This window comes from Salvia hispanica, chromosome 5 (assembly GCF_023119035.1).
Source record: "Salvia hispanica cultivar TCC Black 2014 chromosome 5, UniMelb_Shisp_WGS_1.0, whole genome shotgun sequence".
Taxonomy (NCBI): Eukaryota; Viridiplantae; Streptophyta; class Magnoliopsida; order Lamiales; family Lamiaceae; genus Salvia; species Salvia hispanica.
In genome coordinates this window covers 34469314-34494342 of record NC_062969.1, presented here as the reverse complement: position 1 = coordinate 34494342, position 25029 = coordinate 34469314, and the positions used below count along the sequence as shown (strand labels likewise).

Genomic DNA, 25029 nt, shown 5'->3' with positions numbered 1-25029 from the left:
ATTTTTAATAATGTGACAATTTTTTCCAAATATGGAAATTTTACATTCTTTGTGGGACAAACTAAAGAAAAGTATGACAGATTATAGGATTGAGGGAGTATTTACATAGTTCGGCCTCTCGTTATCTCTGTGTGTGTGTAATAGACTGCCATTCTCTCCCTCGTCGGAAAAGGGTAAACATAATCTTGCACATTACTCCCTCCGTCTGTCATTAGGAGTCTCATTTCTTGGTGGCATGAGTTTTAAGAAATGTTAAGAAAAATGAGTGGAAAAAAAGTTAGTGGAACATGGGTCATACTTGTATATATTAGTTTTAAATAAATGTGAGTGGAATGCGTTAGTGGAAGGTGGGACCCTATTACCATTTATGGTAAAAGTGAATTGGGACTTCTATTCGCGGACGGACTAAAATGGAAAAATGAGACTCTTATTCACGGACAGAGAGAGTACATCTTAAGGTGTGATAAATAACTTTATGTCAATATCCCTTTTGGAAATTCTGATTTCATTTGAAATAAGAAAGTGAAGCATTAAACATTACTAGTGTTAACACATGTGCTATGCACATGATAAAAGATTTTCATATAATGAAGATATATTAACTTAATATAAAGAATATAGAGTAAATAAGTATAAAAATATATTTACAGATAAGAACTAATTAAAATAAGTATTTGTAATATTATAAACAACAAAAAGATATTTGTACTTCTCTCAACTCACTCTCAATGAAACATTTCATATTTTAGCAGATGATTGTATACTATTTAAATATTTGATATGAGTGTAGTAGTATAAAATTAAAGAAATAATAAAAGAGATGTGTGGATGAAATAGAATGAGGCATACAAATAAAGAAAAATGTAATACTACTATTTATAAAAGAAAAAAAAAGTAAACTATTTGAACAAATAAATAGTTCATCAGTTTTGATTAATAAAATATAAGTATTTATGAATGCAAACAAAAACATAAGAAAAACAATAACTAACCAGTAGTTTATAAAATTTGAAATTGCAATTACTCCATCCGTCCCAGATTAAGAGTCACTTTTTGTCATAGTTTAAGAGTTACATTTAGAATTTCCATATTTGGTCATACTATAATTTTATCCCATTATTCATCAAAATTACATCAAAATGTCATTATCCACATTAAAATAAACCAACACAAAAATTAAAAAGTCAAAAGGGATCCACCTTCAATCAGCTCATTTCGTTTATTACACACTCCACCATCTCACTTCATTTATTAAACACTCCATCATCTCACTTCATTTATTACACATTTCAACACTTTCCATAATAATAAGTGACTCTTAATCCGGGACGGAAGAAGTATAACTAAAAACATAAATTTTAGAATTAAGTTAACAGTCTCAATTAATAAACTAAAATGACAAAAAAAAAATTATTATACTTAAAAACCATTAGTTGATATGTTTCCCTCAGGAATGTTAAGTGATGTAAGCATTTCTTTAAATATGTTTTGAATTACTAAGTAAAAGTTATAAATTTGTAATGGTTATACTAATTATTTAATAATATAATAATAAGCAGCATATATCACTATGAATATTATAATAAAATAAAAAAATATTTTATAACAATCATATCAAAAAATACTAAATTACATTTATAACTTAATAATTAATGTTCTCTCTCCCGTGCTAATTGCCACATTTTTCTTTTTAGGATGTCTCACTCTAAATATATTAACATATATATTGAAAATTTATTTATAAATATAAATAATTTACACATATTTTCTTAAATTAATATACATAAATAAAAAAAATTAAAAATGATGCATACAATTACATGATAGAGTAAATGCCAAATGTGGTCCCTAACATATGACCGTTTTATCAATTTGGTGCTTAACATTATCTTTTTTATTATTTGGTCTCTCACAAATAAACTCGGATCCGAATCGGTTCTCACTTAACAGAACCGTCTAAAACTAACGGTCAATGACATCTAATCAGTTTTTGACATCTAAAAAATAGATCCGGCGACTCCTCCAACTCCGCTCTCGCGAGATCGACTTCGAGAATCCGCCGTCGTGGGAGGATTCTAGGGGAATCGGTCGCCGCCGAATTACAAGGTCAAGTTCATGTGCAGCTACGGCGGGAAGATCCACCCGCGCCCTCACGATAACCAGCTCTCGTACATCGGAGGCGAGACGAAGATCCTCATCGTGGATTGCAGCATCAAATTCGGCTCTCTGCTCCCCAAGCTCACCGCACTCTGCGATTGCGAGAGCATCTCGTTCAAGTACCAGCTCTCGGGGAAGATCTCGACGCGTTGATTTCCGTCACGAACGACGACGATCTGGATGAGCGGTTGTACCGGATATTGCCGAAGCCGACGCGCCTGAGGATTTTCATTTTTCCGACGCTGAATCAGAGCTTGAGCTCGTCGACTAGGAGCTTCGGCTCCGATGATGTTAAATCGGAGAAGGAGAGGTTCGTGGAGGCGTTGAATTCTGCGCCGATTGTCACTGCGCAGCCGCATACGGTGGCGGCAGCGGCTCCTCAGCCGCAGCCGCCGTCTAGTAACGCCGATTTCCTGTTTGGATTTGAGAAAGCGAATGCAATGGCGCCGCAACCACCAATTCAACAACAGATGATGGGGAGAGCTCCGGAGATGGAGGATCCGGTGTTCCTTCAAGCACATGATGAGCGGTCAATTGCGATGGATCCGATCTAGAGCAGATTCAGGATCTGCAGCGGCTGACGCTGGAGGAGCAGCAGCAAGGAGTCTACCGAAGAAATAGCGACGATAATCTCTCCGGCATCTACCATTTTAATTAATGTTTTTATTTTAAATAACGTTGACAGTGTAAAATAAACGGTTCTGTTAAGTGAGGACCGATTCAAATCCGAGTTTATTTGTGAGGGACCAAATAATCAAAAAGATAATGTTAAAGACCAAATTGATAAAACGGTCATATGTTAGGGACCACATTTGGCCTTTACTCTACATGATATAGCCTGAGGTTTGTGTTAAAATCATATACAACAATATTATAAACGATACACAACAATATTCAATACGCTAGACAACAATCTATAGATTGCTGTCTAGCATGTTGGATATTGTTGTCCGAGAAATATTGTTGTATAGTGTATAAAATATTGCTGACCGTTTTTTTTATCCTTGAACTTTTTTTTATTGCTACATGGCAGTTGATTATTCGTCCACGTGTGCAAATGATTGCTAGGAATGGTGGTATGGTGTTACTTTAAGAGGTAATGACATCCTAACACTCCCCTTTAGCCTGATGTATAAAACTTAATAAAAATTCTAATTAAATAAAAAAAATTTAATTATAGAATTCTGTATTATTAAAAGCCCAAACTAATACACTAAGCTAGCTCATTATTAGATTTAATACAGCAAGCCCAAAGTAATACCTATACATACAAATATACAATGCAATTTTCGTCTACACCTAATTAATACACTATCCCTAAAGTAGCGCCTCCACATCTCTACTCACTCACCTCGCCGCATGTTCTAGCGGGCTTGTGTTCCTTCAACACCCAGCCGTGCCACCGCCGCCGCATGCTCCAGCGGATAAAGATCGGATCTTTGAATGAATCCTCCGCCGCCGTCGTACTTCTCTCTCCTTCCTCTTCTTTTTCGTCTTCTCAACTTTCCTCCCCATCTCCTTTGCTCCGGATCGCTCATTTCTCTCAGCCAGCCGCTGCCGCCACAGCCTCGTCTCCAGCAGCCTTGCCACCCTCTCATCGGAGCTGTCGCTGGATTTCAAGCACCCTGCTATGCTGCAATCAAAAATAAAAAATATCAGAAAATCAGTAAAAAAAAATGCAGATTCAATTAATTGTGTATCTATATAAGTGTCTTAAACTTCTCGAAGAAGCTATTTTTTCTGCATTTGATATCTGTTTTTTGTTTGCCCAACAGAGATAATTTTTCTGCAAAACAGTGCCGCATGGCCATTCATCTACATTTCTAATTTGATTTTATTTTTGAAGTTGGAAAAAAAAAACAATGAATTACACAGTCAGCTTCTATTTTGATTGTATAGATAGATGACCAAAAAGGTAAATACATAGCTTTACATTTTCCCTTCAAAAAGGGCAAAAATATCTTTTTAATAAACTATCCCTTTAGATTAGTATAGAGTATAGATATCCATTATGAGAGAGAATCCTAGAAGGCTAGAAAGCACCATTTTTTGTGCCTTCAAAATCTCTCTCTTCAAGTTGGCACTAACTAAGGGCATGGGCAAACTTTCAGTGTCTCTGAAATAAAAAAATTATACTCCCTCAGTCTTATTGAAATAATCTATTTTTTTTTTTTTTTTTTTTTTTTTCTTCCAATTGAGATGATTTATTAATAAAAATAGAAACATATTATATCTCCACTTTATTCTTTCTTTCTTATTTTACTCTTTTCATTTAATACACATAATAAAACTGCATAAAATCCTGTATCACCAAAGAAAGGAGTCATCTTAGTCGGAACGAGGGTATGTTTAATTGCGTATTGAAGTAGTGTCAAGTTTTGAGAGATCTGTCCTCAAAACAACTAATTTTAATTTTATGACTATGAGAATACAATCACCACTATGACATACGAGCACATCAACAAATATTTAAATACATTAATTTCACAACGCATGACATCAATTCAAAAAATACATCATCAAAGTCACTCAAGAGTGACGACTATTACACATTGGATTTTCCTATTAAAAACTCACAGTATATACTTGATCACATACAGTATAACTTCCAAATATATGACTTTGGAAATAACACTTTTGTCTTATTCTAGGTGACATATTTTTCTTTTCCAAATTTTCACTCTACATAAAACATTTCTTAAAATAGAAATATAAAACTCCATTTTTGATTCTCTTCAATTAACTCACAAAGACGAGCCTAATGGAGTTGTATATATCACTTAGAACTTCGCTGGGGTATTTTCCGAATGGTAGCCCAAATGAGATCAAAATACAAAGGGAACTGGTTGATGGCGAAGAATGTTACCGGCAAGCAGGTTATGGCATACAAGGGGAATGCTGCGTATTTCAGCTTATTTTTGAGGACGAAGAAATGGCCTGCGCAGAATGATATCAGCATGGAACCTATCGAGATGAAGAGCGACGTAAGCCCAATCAGCAACTTTCTAGGCAGGTCAGCGCCGAAGTCTTTCTCTTGGAACCTGGATGTCAGAATGGCCAGGAACATGATCACCGAGGTCACCGAGAAGCACAGGGCCACCAGCGAGGATATGGCGAACACGCTAAACGCCGGCTGGTTTTGCAAGGTTGGGGTCCCGCTGTTGTCGCCCTTCACTCCCCCCGGGACTGTGGCCGAGGTGGCAAAGGCCACCGTTGCAATCAGAGCCGCCACTACCGAGCATGACTGGGAGGTGCTGATGAGCCATGCCCCGCCCTGCTTTGCCAGCTCTTCGTGTGTCTCGTTGAATATTTCCTTTGGGGTTTTCGACTCTTTGTTGTACCTTGGAAAGAAGTGAAGCGGCATCGAATTCTTCACAAACTGCAGTACCCATCAGAAACGGAATCCAAACTGAAATTAGAGTGGTCTTGTTCTGTTGTCACTACAATATACTGACTTATCTTATAACAACACAAAAGTTTGAAAAATGACCAAGACGTCTTTTAAGTTGGAGACACAACTGTCCACTACACATTAATGTTTTGTAATTCGGAGACGCTTTCATTTGACCAAAATTCAAGACGTTTTGTAATTCAAGCATAAGTGATGTATTTAGAAACACCAAGGTAGGATCCGTACCTCGTACCACTTGATCTCCCACTGCATCTGTAGAGCGTCACCGGGAATGAGCCAGGGCTTATACTCACCAAACCTAGCAGCAAGATGCAATGCACTATTCTCATTCTTATCAGTCTTCCTAAAAATTGTATCCTTCATCATCTTCCTATCAAGCAAATACTTGTACACATGAGGCTGGCGATGCTCCACAGACAGCAAAACCACATTCTTCTTTTCAACATTCATGTCATGGATGGCCACAGGAAACCGCTCCAAAATCCCCTCCACCATCTCCACCACCCCACTCCTGGCCGCGATCAGTATCGGCGTCTCCTTCTTCTCCATGTCGAGGGCCGTGCTCCCCTTCCCCTTGGAGCACAGCGCCTTCAATGCCGCGTTGTTCTTCAACAATCCCAACGACCCCAACACCGAGCACACCATTTCCTTGCATTTTCCGCATTCTAATCTCTCCTCCCCCTTCGTGGCCTTTGGATTTTCAGCTGCGGCCTCCTCCTCCGCACCAGCACCAGCACCAGCACCACCACCACCATCATTATCAGCATCATAATCAAGCTTAGTCGGGTCGATGTCGCCTTCGACCTCGGGGTGGGTGGGAGGAATGATTTGGGTGCTTTTTCCATGGGGTAGAACGCTGGGGCGCTTTCCATTGTATTCATATTGGTATGAAGAGGCAGCATCTAATAGTTTCTCCATGATTTGCATTGACCAAATATGCTTTGTCTTCTTTTCTTTAATCTTATCCACTGATTTTGAGCCTTGATAACAATCATATTTATTGGAATCAGTTAGAACTTGTTCCATCTTAAACCAACTCAAAAAAAAATAAACCTGCTCCCAATATATCAATTGCATATAAATGTCAATCAATGCACATTTTGAAATAGGGGTAATAGTTGCAAAAGTACAAACTTTGGCTGACATCTCGTATTTTTCATGAACTTTAAATGTGGTCGGAATGTCATCAATTTTGGACTTTGTACGAATTTCTCAGCCCAACCCGACTCGATTCTTTCTAGCCGAATTAAAGTCAACGTGGCGGCTTTTGGTCATATGATTGTATAAATTCATAGTTTATCAAGAGACAAAAGAATAGAGAATATTTCTGCAATCGTGAATGGTTGGACATACCACACCGACTATTAAATTTTTACTCATGGTGGAAGAGAAAGGGTGATGTGGAGTGTATTTTCTTAAAATAATTATACGGACACCATTTTAATAGGCAGAATTTGGAAATTCACAAAAAGTCTAAAGTTGGTGACATTACCAATCACATTTAAAGTTCATAGAAAATATCGAATTGCGGTCAAATTAAGTTCATGATTTTTGTGACTCATCCCCTTAAAAATATACTCATTCCGTCCAAAAAAAAAGGACTAATTTTGCCATTTTGAGGTGTTCACCAAAATTAGATCAATTCTAAATTTGGAAAGTTTTAAACAAATAATAACCCTACACATCATTCCTAACACTGCTTTCACCATTTTTTCCCCAATCTCATTTTTGTATTGATTCGGCTAAATATCACCATATAAGTTAATATTTTACTTGAACCTTGCTACTGGAAATTCAATCAATTGATTTGTGTATTTCTTAACCCAAAAAAACGAAAATTCTTGTATTTTGAATAGAAAACTAAGGTACCTGAAATACAAAGAGTGGAGAAGCTTACCTAATCCAAGGATTACCAGCATTGCTTTGGATATTAACTTGACAAAGTTAAAACAATTGATGTAGTTCTTGGGAAGGAATTCATGTCCTTGGGCCTTGCGTTTGGTTGTCTCCTCTGCAGATCGAACAAATTAAAATAGTTTAGTACTCCCTCCGTCTTAGCTAAGATGACACATTTCTTAATCGACTCAAGATTTTAGGAGTTGTTGATTAAATTGGTTAATTAAACAGAAAAGTGATAGGCGTAAGTATTAAATAGAGAGCGAAAGAGAGTTGAATTTTATAATTGAAGAGAGAAAAAAGTGATTGAATATATTAATTGCAGAGAAAAAGTTATCAAAAATAGAAGTGTGTTCATCTTGGTTGAGATAAACTTGAAAGGAAAATGTATCAATCTTAGTTGGGACAAAAAGGAGTATATAATTTTGGATTTATTGTACTTAAATATTAGAAAAGGATTAACTATGTAACAATATAAAATATGCGCGCTGCGCGCACATACAAGGTCGTGTTAAAGGAAAAACACTAACGCATAACCAAAACAAATAAGCCATTATGATTAAACATATAAAGTCATTCTTAGTTCATTTAAAAAATAGTTCTGTATTAATATCATACCCACATACACATTCACAATAAATATATGGTATGAAGGACATATGAAATACTCCTACTAATATTTTGAAAATAAAAAGATTTTTTTATGCACAACTTAAATCTACCTTGTTTATTATACCCTTCAAATTGGTGGCGCTCTGCATTTGCACTCCTTCTTCCACACAAGACATACCCTGAGGAGCAAAATTAAATCAATCATAGGACTAATACTGATGAAACTATCGAGTATATCATGCCTAGTTTTAATAAAATGAAATGGACAAAATTTCTGAAGTAACATAAAAAGAGTATAGTCATTCTGATTAGGGTTAAGTGCAAAACAAATTGCTACCAATTTTGACAAAAATATTAGTTTTTCCCATGTTTTATAAATATTTAGAGTCATATTAGGTTGACAGCTATTTTAAATTGATAACGGACAACTATGTCAAAAATCTATATTATGAATATCTACACGAAGACATACATCTGTCAACTATATTTAGTTGACATAGAAATATGATAAGTTGTAGGGTTGGCAAATCATGCGTGTTGTGTCGTTATCGTGTCGACACGATAACGACACGACACGATAACAAACACGAACACGACCCATTAAAAAAACTCCAAATACGAACACGAATACGACCCGCTACCCCCAGACATGATCACGACGAACCCATTAACGACATGAACCACTTCGGGTCAACACGACACGATAACAACACATATATGACATGACACAATAACGACATAATAATAATAATATTATAATATATTAATATTATTTTTAATATTAAATTTTAAATTTAAATTTAAAATTTTAAAATAAATAAAAAATTAATAATACTATAATACATTAATATTATTTCTTAACGTGTAACACGAACATGACACGAAATTTTCGTGTTGTTATCGTGTCGACACAATAAGGACACGAACCCAATAAGCTTTGACACATACCCATTAATTTCGTGTGGGTTCGTGTCGTGTTATCGTGTCTTGCCAAAAATTGCCAGTCCTAATCAGTTGACATCTACTCCCTCCGTTCCGGGTAGTTGAGCCATTCATTTTCTGCACTCGTTTTGAAAATATGTAATAAATATACTAGTTAAGACAGAGAAAAAGTAAAGTAAAAGAAAGAATAATGTAGATAAGACACTTATGTACATTATTCACTCTCTTACTTTACTTTATCTCCACCTTAACTATTTATTACTCCATCCGTCCACAAAAAGTAGGGCAATTTGTGTATGACATGAGTTTTAATGTAGAATTGGTAAAGTAAGAGAGAAGGGAAAAAAGTAAGAGAGAAGGAGAAAAAGTAAATGAGAAGTAGTGTTAGTGGAATGATGTGTAGGGGTATTATTTGTTGAAAATTTTCCATTAATGAATGTGCTATATTTTTTGTGGATAGCCAAAAATGGTAAATGTGCCCTATTTTTTGTGGACGGAGGGATTATCATTTTTCTAAAATGAGTGTAGAAAATGAAATGACTTAACTATCGTGGAACGGAGGGAGTATAACGTAGCTTGTTGACATGTCAGTTATCAATTTAAGATAGTTATCAACCGATCATATCCCTATTTTAAAACTTATACATTTAATTTTGTACTGAAATTCAAATTTTCCGACAGCAGAATATAGGTTATTTATCATGCAAAATATATAAAACTCAATGAAAATAAAAATTGATGATTTTTATTTTTTATTGCAATCAAAGAATAAAAATTTTTAAATAAAGAATATGTTGTGAATACTAACTTAGAAAGCCTTTTGGAATCTCTTCCTCTTCTTCTTGATGAATTTGGACCACTTGTTTATGGTGTTTTATATTTTCTTCATCGTGTGCAAATTTCTGGCGGCTGTGACCCACTGCATTAACAAGAATCAAATCTCTAAATGAAGATAATAAAGGATTAAGGTGTGCCAAAATCAATTACTAATAGGAGTATAATTTTTTGGATAATTAGAATATATAGTACTATAAATAGGAAAGCAATGTAATGTATACTTACATAGTACACGCAGTATACCCCAGAGTAAATTGTAGGTAATGAGGCAGGTGTGATAATTCTCTGGATAATTCGAATCTTCCCTATATTGAAGATTCACTGCTTCATTGTGCATCATCTTATGCTCAAGCTCATCCACAAATATGCCTTAATTTCACAAGGATTAATATTCCATGCTAAACACTCTTTATATAAACATCAAGTCTTTAAGAATACTAATTCATTCACCAAATGCTTTAACCATATATCCTCATAAATTCAGACCCATTCTCTTAAAGATAAACAGTTTAAAATCAAATAAAGTGGCTCAATTTTAAATGAATAAAACGAGCTCCACTTGAATTAACTAACACAATTAATCTCAATCACATAAAGGATATAGTAAAACTAGGTACTCCCTCCGTCTCATTAAAGATGACTCACTTTTTTTTTTGGTTTGTCCTAACCAAGATGACCCATTACTAAAAATGGAAACAGATTTATTTCTACTTTATTCTATCTCTTACTTTACACGCTTCACTTCACACACAAAATAAAATTGTATAAATTTCCATGCCGTTCAAGGAAGAGGTAATCTTCTTTGGGATAGATGGAGGACAGTACACTTATAAACCCAACTCCACTCCTATCTATTGTTGTTAAATTTAACAAAAATGAAGTATAACAATATCCAACGTAGTTGAAAAAAAAAGAACTAAAACCCTATATAAGTCATTGGTTCGTTTTTTACTGTTGTATAATATCATCGTTACGCAATTTTATGTTTTTCACATCTTATGTATACAAATAAATAGAAAACAAAAATAACATAACATGTCCAATTTCCTCTCCTATACAACCGCGCGTTATTGAGAATTACTCCCTCTGTGCAAGATTATAAATCCCTTTCCTTCGACACAAAGTTTAAAGAAATATGAGTAAGTAAAAGTTAGTCTCAAATTTTATACTTCCTCTGTTCCATTCAAGATGTCCACATTCTTGAATGGAATGAAATTTTAGGAGAATTGTTAGGTGGAATAAGAAGAAAGAAATAAGATAGTTGAATATTTTAATTAGAAGAAAGAAGAAAGAAGAAAGATAGATTTATTTTCAAATATAAAAAGTGGACCTCTTAAATGAAATAAATTAAAAAAAAAAGTGAAAATCTTAAAAAAAGGACAGAGTACTACATTAATTTTGTAATGAATTAGTAGTATGCATGGTATGTATGCGTACTATTTATAGAAAAAAGTGATATCAAATGCTATTGATAGATGCACCAAAATAGCATTCTCTTCGACCCATAATAGGAGTCATTCTTGTGAGCACATGTTTTAAGAAAAGTAAAAAATAGTGATTTGAAAAAGTTAGTGGAATATAAGACCCATTTTTTATATTGATTTTATAATAAAATGTGAGTTAAGTGAGTTAATGAAATATGAGTCATACTTACCATTTATAGTAAAAAAGAAGTATGACTCTAATTGCGGGACATACCAAAATAGCAGAGTGTGACTCCTATTGAGACGAACCAAAATAGCAAAGTGTGACTCTTATGGTGGAATGAAGGGATAATATAAATTATAAAGGGGTTCTTAATGTCGAACATGGAAATTAATAATTGTAGCAGAGATCTTACTATACTAGATTGGTTGCAGGGGCGGATTTACATGTATTAAAAGAGGGGCAATTGCCCCACCTCATATTTTCATATTCATGTGTATGTTATTTTATATATATTTTTTAAATTTCTCATTAAATGCCACACCTCAAATTCTTAAAATCCCCTTATATGTAAATTTGCCCCTCTCCCTATAAATTTCTAGCTCCGCTCCTGATTGGTCGTTCTTTTAATTAAAGAAAAGTTGTTCTTTTAATTAAAGAAAAGACTCACAATGATAGATGAGTTTATCAATGCCTCTAATTTGGCTTCCACTTCTAAATGCAGATGGCTTGTTTGCTAGAATATGTAGCGGCGACACACCGTTCTCGTTCACGGCGTTCACAAGCTTGTCGTAGTGTGTTATTATATCAAAAGCCAAATCTGCAAATAAGTCACAAAATTAATCAAATTCCACCTCAATTATTTCATCACTGACTCTAAATTAGTACTCTCTCCATTCTGCAATGTGTAGACGTTTCTTTTTCGGCTCACGATTTAAGAAAATTGTGTTAAGTAAGTTAAGTAAATGAAGAATAAATTAAGAGAGAATAAAGTAAATGAAAGTAAAGTAAGTGAAAAAAAATGTATTGACTTTTACTAAAAAGGGAAATTACTCCATTACTATGGAATAGATGGAATACCAAACAAAAATGAGATAGTACTTCCTCCGTCTGTGAAATGTTGTCTATATCAATCTCGGCGCGAGTTTTAAGAAATGTGAAGAAAAGTTAGTGAAAAAAGTCAGTGGAACGTGGATTCCACATTTATATATATTAATTTTATAATAGAATGTGAGTGTAAAAAGTTAGTAAAAACTAGGCTCCACTTTCCAAAAATGAAAAAAAATAAAATAAAATGAATAACATTTCACGAAAAACAAAAGTATTACCAAAATACTCTCCATAGATGGCGGAATGCAAAATAGTCTCTCCTTCTCTGCCCCTACTATAGGTGTAGCCTTCATCTCCCACACAAATCGAGTGCATTGCATAAAACGCGCCCTTCCTGCCGTGGCGCACGGCCAGGAAGAAAGGCGTCTCCTTGTCGTGGTTGCGGATCCCCATGAGCCTCGTGTCGCGGCTTGCGATGCAGTGGCACATCTTGGCGTCGCCGAGATAGGCAGCGAGGTGAAGAGGCGTGTTCCCGAGCTCGTTCTGAGACGAGAGGGCGCCTTTGGTTTGGTAGACGATGGCAACGAGGCGCTCGACCACGGACACCTCGCCGTTGGAGATGGCTATGTGCAGCGCCGTGTCGCAGGAGCTCGTGATCTTCGCGGTGTGCAATCCTTCATCCCCTTCGTATGATTGGATCACTTCCTCCCACTTGCTTTTCATCACGTTTTGGAATAGGCTTTGGAATGGATCCATCATTTTTTCTTTTCTCTCTTCCTCAATCTCAATCACTCTTGCTGAACTCAGAGGAGGCATTGTCTCAAGTTTATGTAGAAATAGGTCACTCATCACGTCCTTAAAAATCCTCTAAAGAGGAAAGATAATCTTATAATCTGTCCGTTCATGATTAAATGTCTCATGATTGATCGGCTTGGGTTTTAAGAAATTATTTGATTTTATGAACACAAAAATGGATAGTAAAATTAATGTATTTTGGGTCCTACTTTTATATACTCCCCCAATCATATTTTAAGTGGAACATTTCTTATTCAACACATGATTTTATGTAGTGGTGTTTTATAAGTTAAGTGGAGAGAATAAAATAAGAGAGAAAAAGTAGAGAGAGTGATGTTTCATTTTTAAAAAATGTGTCATTTAGAGCAGGACATCTCAAAAAAGAAACCATGCAGGGAGTATTAATTAGTTTTATAATAAATTAAATGTGAGTGAAATAAGGTAAGAGAATGTGATGTCCATCTACTAAAATAATAAAAGTGAAATGGGACATTTATTAGTTGGAATAAAAAAAAAAATGAAGCATTAATATATAGATGAGACAATATGATCAACAAGTCAATATGGAGATGGTTTTCAAATCGATATAGAACTAGAATAAAAGTTTTTATAATTTAATTAAAATGCTAATCCTCCTTACAATTTTTCTTCTTAAAACAATCTGACTAAATTTGAACTGTGATTAAATATATAAAGTTGAGGTACTGTTCGAATATCTTATCCTCTCTGGAGGAAATTAAGATTTGGAATTTAGCTTTACCACATTGTCTCCATGAACAAGCAGGCCGGTGATTATTTAAAAGTTCATATGATCAAATTATTATGTGAAATAGTAGAATTTAGTTGCTCAAATTATCTTCCTTTTTTTTCTTCTTCTGATTTAATATCTAACGATCCAGGAGATTTGGTCCCCGTCAGATATAATGCAGTGTCCCTCACAAAAGGAGCATGAAAGTCACGATTATTCCTTTCTTTTGTTTTAGTTATTGTTGTGGAAATAAAGACACAGAACATAATTAAAGTGCTGGTTTCTCATCAGCTTTATTTTGGACAATTTTTCTTTAACGATGCTCCATGACGTTATTCATACCTATACTATTTATATAATACACACGTATTCGGTGCAGAAATTTAAATTAAAGTAATACTAACTGTTAATATTATATACTCCCTCGGTCTGCGATTAGGAGTCCCGGTCACTTTTGCGCACCTATTTTATAAAAATGATAAAAAATAGTTAAAGTGGAAAAATGGTAAAGTAAAAGAGAGAATAATGTTGAGTAGACTCTTGTCAACATTATTCTCTCTCTTACTTTACCATTTATCCACTTTAACTATTTTTTATTATTTTTATAAAACGGGTGCGCAAAAGTGACCGGGACTCCTAATCGCGGACGGAGGAAGTATTAAATAACGAATATCAGTACTCCCTCTGTTCCCTCATAGTTGAGCCATTTGTCTATTTCGAAAAATTGCCTCATAGTTGAGTCATTTCCATATATAGTATCTTTTTTCTTTTTTACTTTACTCTCTCTACTTTATTCACTTTTTACTTTATTCTATTTATTTAACACACTCAATATTATTTTCTTAAATTCCGTGCCGAAAAGTTTCGCTTCTACTATGAGATAATGGGAGAGTATTTTATTATTGTAAGGATAGTAGAGCACTTATGCGTACTTCCATTTCAACTATTTTGCAATCGGCTACTAAATAATCAATAGCCAAATTTAACAAATGGACAAAAGTCATGAAATATTTTTCAAAACTAAGATGGGTTGATAAATATAATTATTTATACTTGATAATGCTTTTTTCATTACTATTTTTTAACTGTTCCAAAAGTTCTATATCACAAATTTAGTAATTAGTTGAGCTGTTTTTAATATTTAGTTTTTTTTTTCCTTATGTAATCATCAAGGGTGTCTATCGGTAGGCCCGGTGACTAATCCGGAGACTGGTTTGTAGGCATCTCAATGGGTGGAACGGACAACTAGTCCAAGGATTTAAAGCTGCTCTATACCCAAAGGCAGGGATCGATCCCTTGACTATTTGGTTAAAGATGGACGAGTCCCATATCACTCGACCACACTCCTTAAATTAATATTCAGTTTTATCATGATAATATTATATTAATATTAGATTTAGGTTCCAAAAGACATTACAGATTATATACGCATACTATGGACCAAAAATACTTTTTTGTCGAGTATAAAGGTAAACAAAAAATATATTAATAATTACAATTAGTGTACTAATGAATTTAATATTATTACTTACTAAGAGAGTAATACTATATGTCCAACTCTATATTATCTCTATTTCTTATACGGACTCTATGTCTTAATTTGGAACTTAAGTCGAGTGGATCTGTAAATTATTGACGTGGATGCGTGACCCGTGCTAAATTTGAAATAAATATGTCACCCATAAGTGTATGGGGTATGTAGTACGTGGCAAGTTGAAATTATCGACCCTCGAAGACTAAATGCCGGCTTGAGTACTACGATGCAACTTTGAACACTATCTAGACTAATAGAAGGGGTTTTTGGTTTTTCTTAACTAAAATCAAAGAACAAGTAAGCAAATAAGAACAAATTAGGAAACTAAAGCAAATAAAGGGTAGTTTTCACTCAAATTGGGGAGGTAGGGATATGAATCTGTTGGTATGGGTCACGGGTGTTCACCTAGGGATCATGCTCATCTATTGGGTCTCATGTGTGGCTAGGAAGGTCGGGTTAATTGGTTAGACCCCCTCTCGGGTGCATCTAACGCGTTGATCGGCCTCTAATGTCGGAGTCTCTTCCCTACACTTCAAGACCGACTCCTAAAACCTACGGACCCAAGTCCTCTCTCTAGCTATGCATCTCTGGATAACATAAAACGCACGGAGTTGTTGATTATTTAACAATCTAACCAAGCATCTCTCAATGACAATGATTAGACAAGACATCCAATTGTTAGCTAAGAAATTAGACAATGAAAAAGCCCAATAACCAACAAAACCACCACAAAAGAGATAGATAAGCATAAATCAAGGTTTAACCTATGGATTCCATACAAACTTCACAAATATCCCTAATAAAGACTTAGCTACTCATAGTGGAAGCTAAGACAAAAGAAAATACAGAAGCAACAAAGGAAAACATAGTAGAAATGGAAAATAGAACTCCCTAAGGTGGACTTGATCTTGGGGAGAATCTTTCTTCTTCAATCTCTTGAAGATGGAAGCCTCCTTGCCTTCAATCCTCTTGAATCTCTCGATTTCTCTCTCTATTTTGCAGTGGGGGAAGTTAGGGTTCGAAAATGAGTAAGAACCCTTTTATACTCGGAGTGAAAAAGGGCAAAAATGGGTATCTGTGTGAAACGCCTATGACGAACGCCCGATCGGGCAATCCGGAAGTATCACGATGCCAGCCAAAAACGCCCGATCGGGCTTTTTGTCGGATGCGAAAAGCCCGAACGGGTTTTCTCTGTGGAATTCTCTATGCTTCAAAACGCCCGATCGGGCGTTTCTTCGGATGAAAAATGCCCGATCGGGCGAAGTCTCTGGAATTATCCATTTGCTCCGTTTTGCTTCATTTTAACCTGTTTTTACTTCAAAATCCCAACAAACTCATTATTTCATCGAATCAACGACTATATGGGTGAAGACCTATTATAAACACCTTAATTCAACAAAAACATGGGTTAAACACCTCTAAAACCATCTAAACTATGAGTTTGTCAATGTGTAGACAATCCACACCAAAATCAGGTGCTTGATTTCCAATAATTCCTTTTTCTTTTCCTTGGTGTATGACAATTATACTATTCCGGATAAACGCCCCTTTTGGTATTCTTTGATTGAGTATGTCCCGCAAGATGAGTAATGCCTTGTGAGTGGAGACTTTAACAATGTTATGGGAGACAACAAAAGAGTTGGGGGAAACGTCCTGTTTGAATATGAAGATAAGAACATGGTGGATACATGCGCACTGCTCGGACTTGAAGATGTTATGTCGACGGGCTGTCGTTTCACTCGGTTGAAGGAGGCATCTTGAGAAAAATCGATCGATCAATGGTGAACGAGCATGGTACTCGCACGGCTACATGGCCACTACGGAGTTCTTGCCGGCTGAGGTATATTTCGATCACTCACCAATGGACACTACCTTATTTGGTAACATCGTCTCTATCCCAAGTCATTAAAAATTTTCAACTTCTAGCTCAAAAATGAAAAGTTCTCTGAGATTATGGAGGAGAAATGGCAGGCATGCATTGAGGGAACGGCCCAATACAAGCTTGCCGAGCGTTGTAAGCTTTTCAAAGCTCACATTAAGTCCTTCAACTTCCAAGATTTAGAAACCTCTCCAAAAGGGCAAAAGTAGCTACAGAAAAGCTTGAAGACTTCCAACTGAGAGCGGACATTGATATGACAAACATGATATTGAGAGACCAAATCATGTGCCAAAAGAAAATTGCAGCATACCTCACTGAATCTGAGAGGGCTTACTTTGACCAGAAAGCTAAACTCAAGTTCTCACTGCTTGGTGATCGGGGCACTTCCTTTCTCCACTCCCTTGCAAAGAGAAACAATGCACAGAACTACATTTCTTTCTTATGTAGGAATGATGGTTCAATTACAATAGATCAAGGAGATATCATTCAGGTCTTCATGGAATACTACACAACACTCCTGGGCACAAGGAAGGAAGTCGTGCCCATAAACGAGCAAGTAATTAGAGAAGGGCCTATTGTGAGCGAGAAGGAGAGCCAAGATCTTATCTGCTTGGTCGCTGATGAAGAGATCAAGGAAGCTCTCTTTGATATTGGAAACAACAAGGCCCCTGGACCCGATGGATATTCATTGGCCTTTTTCAAGAAACAATGGGGCATCATTGGGAAAGAAGTGGTTAATGCGGTCAAGGAATTTTTCAATACCGACTGGCTATTGGGGAATCTAACACAACCGTGGTGAGCCTGATACCAAAGACAACAATCAACCCAACAGTAGGGGACTTTAGGCCTATTTCATGCTGCAACGTCATCTATAAGGTCATCACCAAGATCTTATCAATAAGGATGCTACCATTACTGAACAAGCTGGTGAATGGGGCACAATCAACGTTCATCCCAGGGATAAACATCATGGATAATATCCTTTTGCTCAAGAGTTGATGCGTGGATACGCAAATAAGAAGAACTCTCCGAGATGCACTATCAACATCGATCTCTGCAAGACCAACGACACGGTGGACTGGGAGTACATTCGATCAATTCTGAATGGATTAAACTTCCACCCAAAGTTTATCCACTGGGTGACGCAATGCATTACTACCTTACGGTTTTCAATCGCTGTTAAAAGAAGTCCACATGGGTTCTTCACTGGCAAAGAGGGGCATCTGACAAGGCGACCCCATGTCACCAACTCTTTTAATCTTTTGCATGGAGTATCTGTCCGCACAGCCGACATTAACTTCAACTTCCATGCAAAGTTTGCAAGACAGAAAATTACTCACCACGCATTCGCAGACGATCTTATGTTATTCTGCATGAGAGATGTTATATCCATGGGTATCCTAAGGGACGCAATGCTGGAGTACTGAAGGAGCTCAGGTATGGAGATCGACCAGGGTAAATCCCATCTTTCACATGTGGAAAATACCGAAGCCGAGAACTGGAGGAGTTGAAAGGGATCTTTGGCTTCCCTGTTGGTTATCTTCCTGTAAAATACCCGGGCATCCCTCTTGAGTTTATGAAACTTAATATCATGCACTACTCACCATTGATCGACAAGATTGCCTCGATAACAAACAAATGGACAGGTAAAGATCTCTCTTATGCAGGGAAAGCTGAACTTATTTGCTCGAGGCTACATGGTGTGGAGTGCTATTGGCTACAGGTCTTTCCACTCCCATCCAACGTTATTGATCGCATCACCTCTATTTGCCTCCAATTCCTCAAGGGAACAAAATATCTCCCTGTCGCATGGAGGGATCTTGGGAATATCCATTGCGAGACTCTCTCTGGGTTAAATGAATTCATACGAATTCATAAGAGGCAAGACAATCTGGGAGTGGACACCAAGGCCATGGGACTCACCCTTGTTCAAGAGAATTCTACAAATCCGGGATATCATTCTCACAAATCACCCACAATCTGATGCTGCAAATCTCTAGGAAAGTGGTACGTATCGAAGGGATCAGCTGAAGCATATGACTGGTTCAGACCGAAAGTTGAACGAAAATTTTGGCCAAAGTTTGGGTGGAAGGACTTCGTGCCACCCAAATTTTCATTCACGACTTGGCAAGCTATCATAGATCGCTTGGCAACGTGCGGCAGGCTTGGGTACCTGAACATCGACCAACATTGCCCAGTTTGCATGGAGAACATGGAGTATGTAGACCATCTTTTCTTCAAATGCCAGAAGAATAAGGTCGTTTTGAGGGAGATTAAGAGCTGGCTGGGCATGCGAAGAATGATGAGTTATATTCCCAATGGCAATTAAGTGGATGACCAAATAGCGGCATGGAGCTGGAGTGATGCACAAAGCTAGGAGGTTGTCTCTTATGATGATTGTCAGCCTGACCTGGAGAGCTCGTAATGCCATTGTCCACAAAGGTACTAGCTTTGAGCCTAGGAATATCATTTTTGAAGTTAAAAAGATTATGTACGCTACATTGTATTCCAACTACCCGCATGAGCTCGTGCAACATCATCTCGGGAGCTAAGTGGCCAGCAATCTTGAGTAAGCGACTATGGTTACCCGATCAGGTCTTTATCATGTTGTTTTTGAAGGGACTGGCAGCGGAAGAGCGTTCGAGACCATAATTTAATAATTAATCGAACAAATAAATCACATAATAATTAGATCTATTTAGCAGATTATTTAGACAAAATCTATTCGCGTAATTCTCACATGTATCATGCTCATAACTTGAACTAGTCATGATTTAAGTATATTGAAACCTAAAACATGCTTTTCTATGGAGCAGAAATATTACCTAACTAATTCTCCAAAGAATTGATGATGGCTAGCTACTTCTCCACGTGACGCTTTGAATACTAGACCACGGATCTTCTCCCTGGTTCCCGAACTGTACTCTTATATCAGTGTGGGCTGATCTCACCAGAATACTAGGACTTAAATAAAGAAGACAGAAATTCTACTCCACGGAGGAGAGGAAAAATTCGCCCAATTCCTATAAGGGGGGGACGAAAATTTCAAAAAATAATAATGTGTTCTGTTATTTTTCTGTCTCCTTTATTCTCCTATTTATATTAAGTTCCTTTTGGGCCCAGACAGGGGATCTATGGAAGGTTTTGGATATGGGCTCATTCAATTTACTTTTTACTAATTAAATTGGACCCACAATTTAATATAAGCTTTAATTGGAGTATTACGAGCAGCCACTACAGAAGTAATATTGAACTCTCCCCGTCCAAATCCGAAATTATAAGTAATCCGGGTTTCCATTTTTAACTTTCATTTTCCGCGCTTAAGATAAAAATGTCCATTAATTAATTAATATCTGCTATGGACTTAATTAATTAATTTCTTATTAATTCCGAGAGTGGACTTAACATGAAACGCTTATTTATTATTCATAGAGTGATCAAACTCTAACTAGGTAGGTTCCGAATAATAAAACCTTGTTTCGCGCTCCTCTTGAGGACATTATCAAATGAGACTCACCTCGCGCACGATTCAATATAATAGCAATCCTAGCACCGCTAGATATTAATCACCACTACCCAATATATCGGGATTATTGGGTTACGAAAAACTCGCACCATTTGATAAGTGAAAGTAATGCATAATCAATACCGTATGCTCAATGCTAACCTACATTGATTAAGAAACAAATATTTATCAAGACCTCGCCTTTCAGTAGATAGCACTAAGGACAGGTCTTGCTGTTAGATCCGTTCAGTGATGTACCACACCAATGTCATCTTATTTTAGTAAGGCTTAGAAATATGCGGACTGACATTGCAACCTTTCACGATGGATAGTCTAATTCCATCTAGGTCGTGAAATTCTTCTTTTTCTTTATTTAGGACTGACCGTGTTACCTTAAAGTGGACGCCGCCCACAATCGGTCTACTAAAACAAAGACTTAGACTTTGTTAAGTTAACTTATACATTTAAACATGCAATTAACATCCATTAAATGTAAAACATAACAACATTATGACAAAAATAATCTGTTTTATTCTTTGGAAAATAAAATAAGAGTTTTACAGTATTCAATCGCTCGAAACGTGATTTCTAGTATACAAACTCTAACAGTTTTTTCTTTTTGGATCCCCATTGTTTTTGCACTATTTCACCAATGTTTGCATGATATCTTTATAAAGTGATACCAAGGTCAACACCTTGTCACCACTGCGACGGGTGTTCCCTGTGGTAGGATGGTTGTTTGGGACTGTTTTGGGTTACTTGGGCACGTGTAATGCACTCGACACAAGGGATTATGTTGTTCCCCCTATCGCCCCATCCACTTCCATATCTCGGTCGCCCTATAAAAATGGTTCCCTAGTTTTCCATGCCGATCCGTATAATGATTATATATTTGATAAACAAATGTAGTACCATGCCCAAGCTTTGTCACCTTTACGGGCTTAGCTAATGCCATGTGCCACCCAGAGGCATTTTTGGCCGAGAGCATCCCTCGATTGAGCCCCATATCGCCCCGTTCACTGTCTTGTCTCGGTCGCCCTTCAAAAAGTGGGTCCCTAGTTTTCCATACCGATTGATATAATGATAATACATACGATAAAAAAAATTAGTACCAGGCCCATGCTTTGTCACCCTTCCGGGCATGGCTCGTGCCATGTGTCAAATAAGGACTTTTTTGGCCGAAGGCTTCAGTCACGCACAAGCTTTTGGGTGAACGGCTTGGGCCAAAGCCCCATCCATTCGTGCATAGCCTGCGCTGAACACCACTTGGATGCAATTCCAAAGCCTCGGCCACCTCCACATTTTTGAGCCCCTACTTTCCCATGGTTGTCGGTGTGGTAAGAATTTGAATGATAAACAACAGTGCCCATGTTCTAGGCGCGGGAACCTTATTGTATCTTCAAGCGATCCACATCCTCCCCTTTTTTCCAATCAGGGTACTCTTTTCCCACTTGGGGCTTTTCCCATTTGGGTTTTGCCCCAAGAGGTTTTAATGAGGCCCGCCCACCACCGCCAGAGGGTCTTTATTTGTGGTTTCGGGATAGACCCAACTATCCCACATGGGTATGCCTATGTTTCCGTGTAAACTACATGGCAAGGAAGTTTGTCTAAGCCATTAGGTTGGTTAGGATCTTCTACCTTACTTCAGGATTACCGTATCGTGTTTGCTGTTGTAATCTGGCTTAGTACAAGCCCTTAGGTATAACCAAGTTTTTTTGTATTATGTTACTTCTCCCTCCCCGGCTGGCTAGCTGTATCCCTCGGGCATACCCGAGTCATGGTTGTAATTTTCTTTTGTAATTATATACATTGATTAACAAAAAAAATGATAGTACTAGAACAAAATTAAAGTACTCTCTTCAATTTTTGCCCAATGCACAAACAATAATACTATGTCCGGCACGGGCCTTGCCCGCTTGAGTAGGGGCTGAGCCATTAGTTCCGTCGCTGAATGTATTATTTAAAAAAAAATACATTCGTCAGCGGGGCTGGGCCTATTCTAGTTTTGTCGCCGTACATACTATTATTTAAATAAAACACATTCGTGCATATTCTATTTCAAATAATTTTCAATCCTACTAATATTAATGACCGAACAAGAAAACGAATGTTAAAGATAAGACTATCAAAAGAAAGTGTTCATGTGAGGCACTAGCATTCGTGACAACAAATCGAGCCCTCTTGACATCAGTTTTAATTTTCTCCTTAGTTTAGGAGTTTATTTGTAATTTCCTTTTTCATATAGGAGTTAATTTTTTTATTTTTTAAAAATTGATCTAGCTTGAGGACCTACGTCTCCGTTGGTCGCGGTTAGCTTCTTTTCCAACCCACCATTCTGAGTGAGCTCCTAAATGTACTCATTTGTCATGAACACGTTGGTTACGACTAACTCTTTTCATGTGTCACTCATCACAATTGTCAGACTTTCAACGAAATTACCAAGTGCTACGGAGCATACTAGAGAACTCGTCCCAAAAGATTAGCACAGAGAATTCATTTGGTTTAGATGTTTGAAAAGAAAACAATAATAAATCATAAAAAATTTGAAGAATAAAAATGAAGAACCTAATTGAAGGGATGGGGTTTTGCACGTTTCCCTCCTTTCAACAAGATTTAGAGTTTTCCACTTTTGCAACAAATATTACTAAGTATAAGTGGCAAGAGAGGGGTCGAACCACAAAGATCATGGATCTACTTGAGATTGTTTCTAAACACGCCTGAGCACTTGAGAGAGGATTTAAACACTAGAGTGGGAAACTTAAACTTTAAAGCATGAGAACAGGGATTGAGAGCTTAAACTAAACTAATAGAGCATGAAATTAAATGTAATCCCGGCATCGGAGTTGTCAATTCCTCCGCCGAGACTACAGAGTTAACCTAAATGGATCTAAACATCTAAACTACCAATCACAAAAAGCATCCAAGAAACACAAGTAAATAAATCATCAACACGAAAGTAAATCAAGCGGTAAGGAAAGCAAGGATCCAACATCGAAGTCGTCAATTCCTCTGCCGAAGCCATTAATTCTAACTAGAAAGCATGGTATGAAGGAGCTTCAAAAATGGAGGTGTCAATTCCATCGTCGAATCAACCAACACACGATAACTAAAGCATTGAAAACATAAAATTAAACCAAAGCTTCATAAAAACTGGAAATAAACCAAGATCCAACGGCGGAGTCGTCAATTCCTCTGATGAAACTTAGGATCTAACTACAGCATCTCAAAAGCAATAAATAAAGCAAGGATCCAACATCGGAGTCGTCAATTCCTCTGCCGAAACCATTTAAATCTTACTAGAAAGCAAGGTGGTGAAGGAGTTGCTAAAATGGAAGCGTCAATTCCACCGTTGCAATGACCAACACACTATAAATTTACACTGAAGCATTGGAAACATGAAATTAAATGTAAATAGGAAATGAAATAACCAAAGCTTTAATAAAATTTGAAATAAGCGAGGTCCAACATCGGAGTCGTCAATTCTTCTGCCGAAACCATTTAAATCTAACTAGAAAGCAAGGTGGTGAAAGAGCTACTAAAATGGAGGCGTCAATTCCACCGTTGAAACGACCAACACCATGTAAATCTACAATAAAATCTCAAATACATGAAAGTAAAATGTAATCCCGACATCGGAGTCGTGAATTCCTCTGCCGGAACTACGGAGCTAAGCTAAGAAAGTCATATCTAAAACTAAACTAAGCTAAGAAAGATTTCTACGTAAACTACCGTAGCGTTAAACGCTCCTAATTTACTGTGGAAAACTTCTATTTATAGAGCGGCTTCAATCTTCAACCCCGTCTTCTCGTCTGAGTTGACCATTTTACCCTTGCAGTAATTTAGGATGATTCAGCTGATACGTCTTCATGTGTGAATTCCTCTTGATCAACTTGACCAACTTGATCAGCTCATGTCTTCATGGGGTGGCCTGATCAACTCAGTATTCCTCTTGATCAGCTATTGTCTTCATGTGGTAGCCTGATCAGCTTAGTGCTCCTCTTGATCAGCTTGTGCCTCCATGTGGTGGCCTGATCAACTCAGTGCTCCTCTTGATCAGCTTGTCTCCAACTGATTAATTTGTCCTCAGATTCGACCATTTTTTTCTCCTTTTCCGAGTTGATCAAGTTATTCCTGTATTTTGCCGCTTCAACACTTTTTAGCTCCTGCACACTTAAATTCACCACTTTTTCGCACATTATCAACCCAGTTAGTGTAATAAACACCTATAAAACCATGC

General features: G+C 36.8%; 2 protein-coding genes across 2 annotated transcripts; one reads left to right on the top strand and one right to left on the bottom strand.

Annotated features, from left to right (window-relative positions):
- The first annotated feature begins 2115 nt into the window (after nucleotides 1-2115).
- LOC125189912 lies at nucleotides 2116-2711 on the top strand. Its single transcript, XM_048087131.1, has 2 exons — nucleotides 2116-2179; nucleotides 2278-2711. Exons 1-2 carry the CDS (start codon nucleotides 2116-2118, stop codon nucleotides 2709-2711), a joined length of 498 nt encoding a protein of 165 aa, XP_047943088.1.
- Nucleotides 2712-4642: 1931 nt separating this feature from the next.
- Nucleotides 4643-13139, bottom strand: LOC125187915. Its single transcript, XM_048084575.1, has 8 exons — nucleotides 12610-13139; nucleotides 11952-12101; nucleotides 10082-10225; nucleotides 9828-9938; nucleotides 8188-8256; nucleotides 7467-7580; nucleotides 5795-6549; nucleotides 4643-5536 (listed from the first exon to the last, which is right to left on the bottom strand). The coding sequence occupies exons 1-8, from the start codon at nucleotides 13088-13090 to the stop codon at nucleotides 4934-4936; spliced, it is 2427 nt and encodes an 808-aa protein (XP_047940532.1). The 5' UTR covers nucleotides 13091-13139; the 3' UTR covers nucleotides 4643-4933.
- Nucleotides 13140-25029: the final 11890 nt, after the last annotated feature.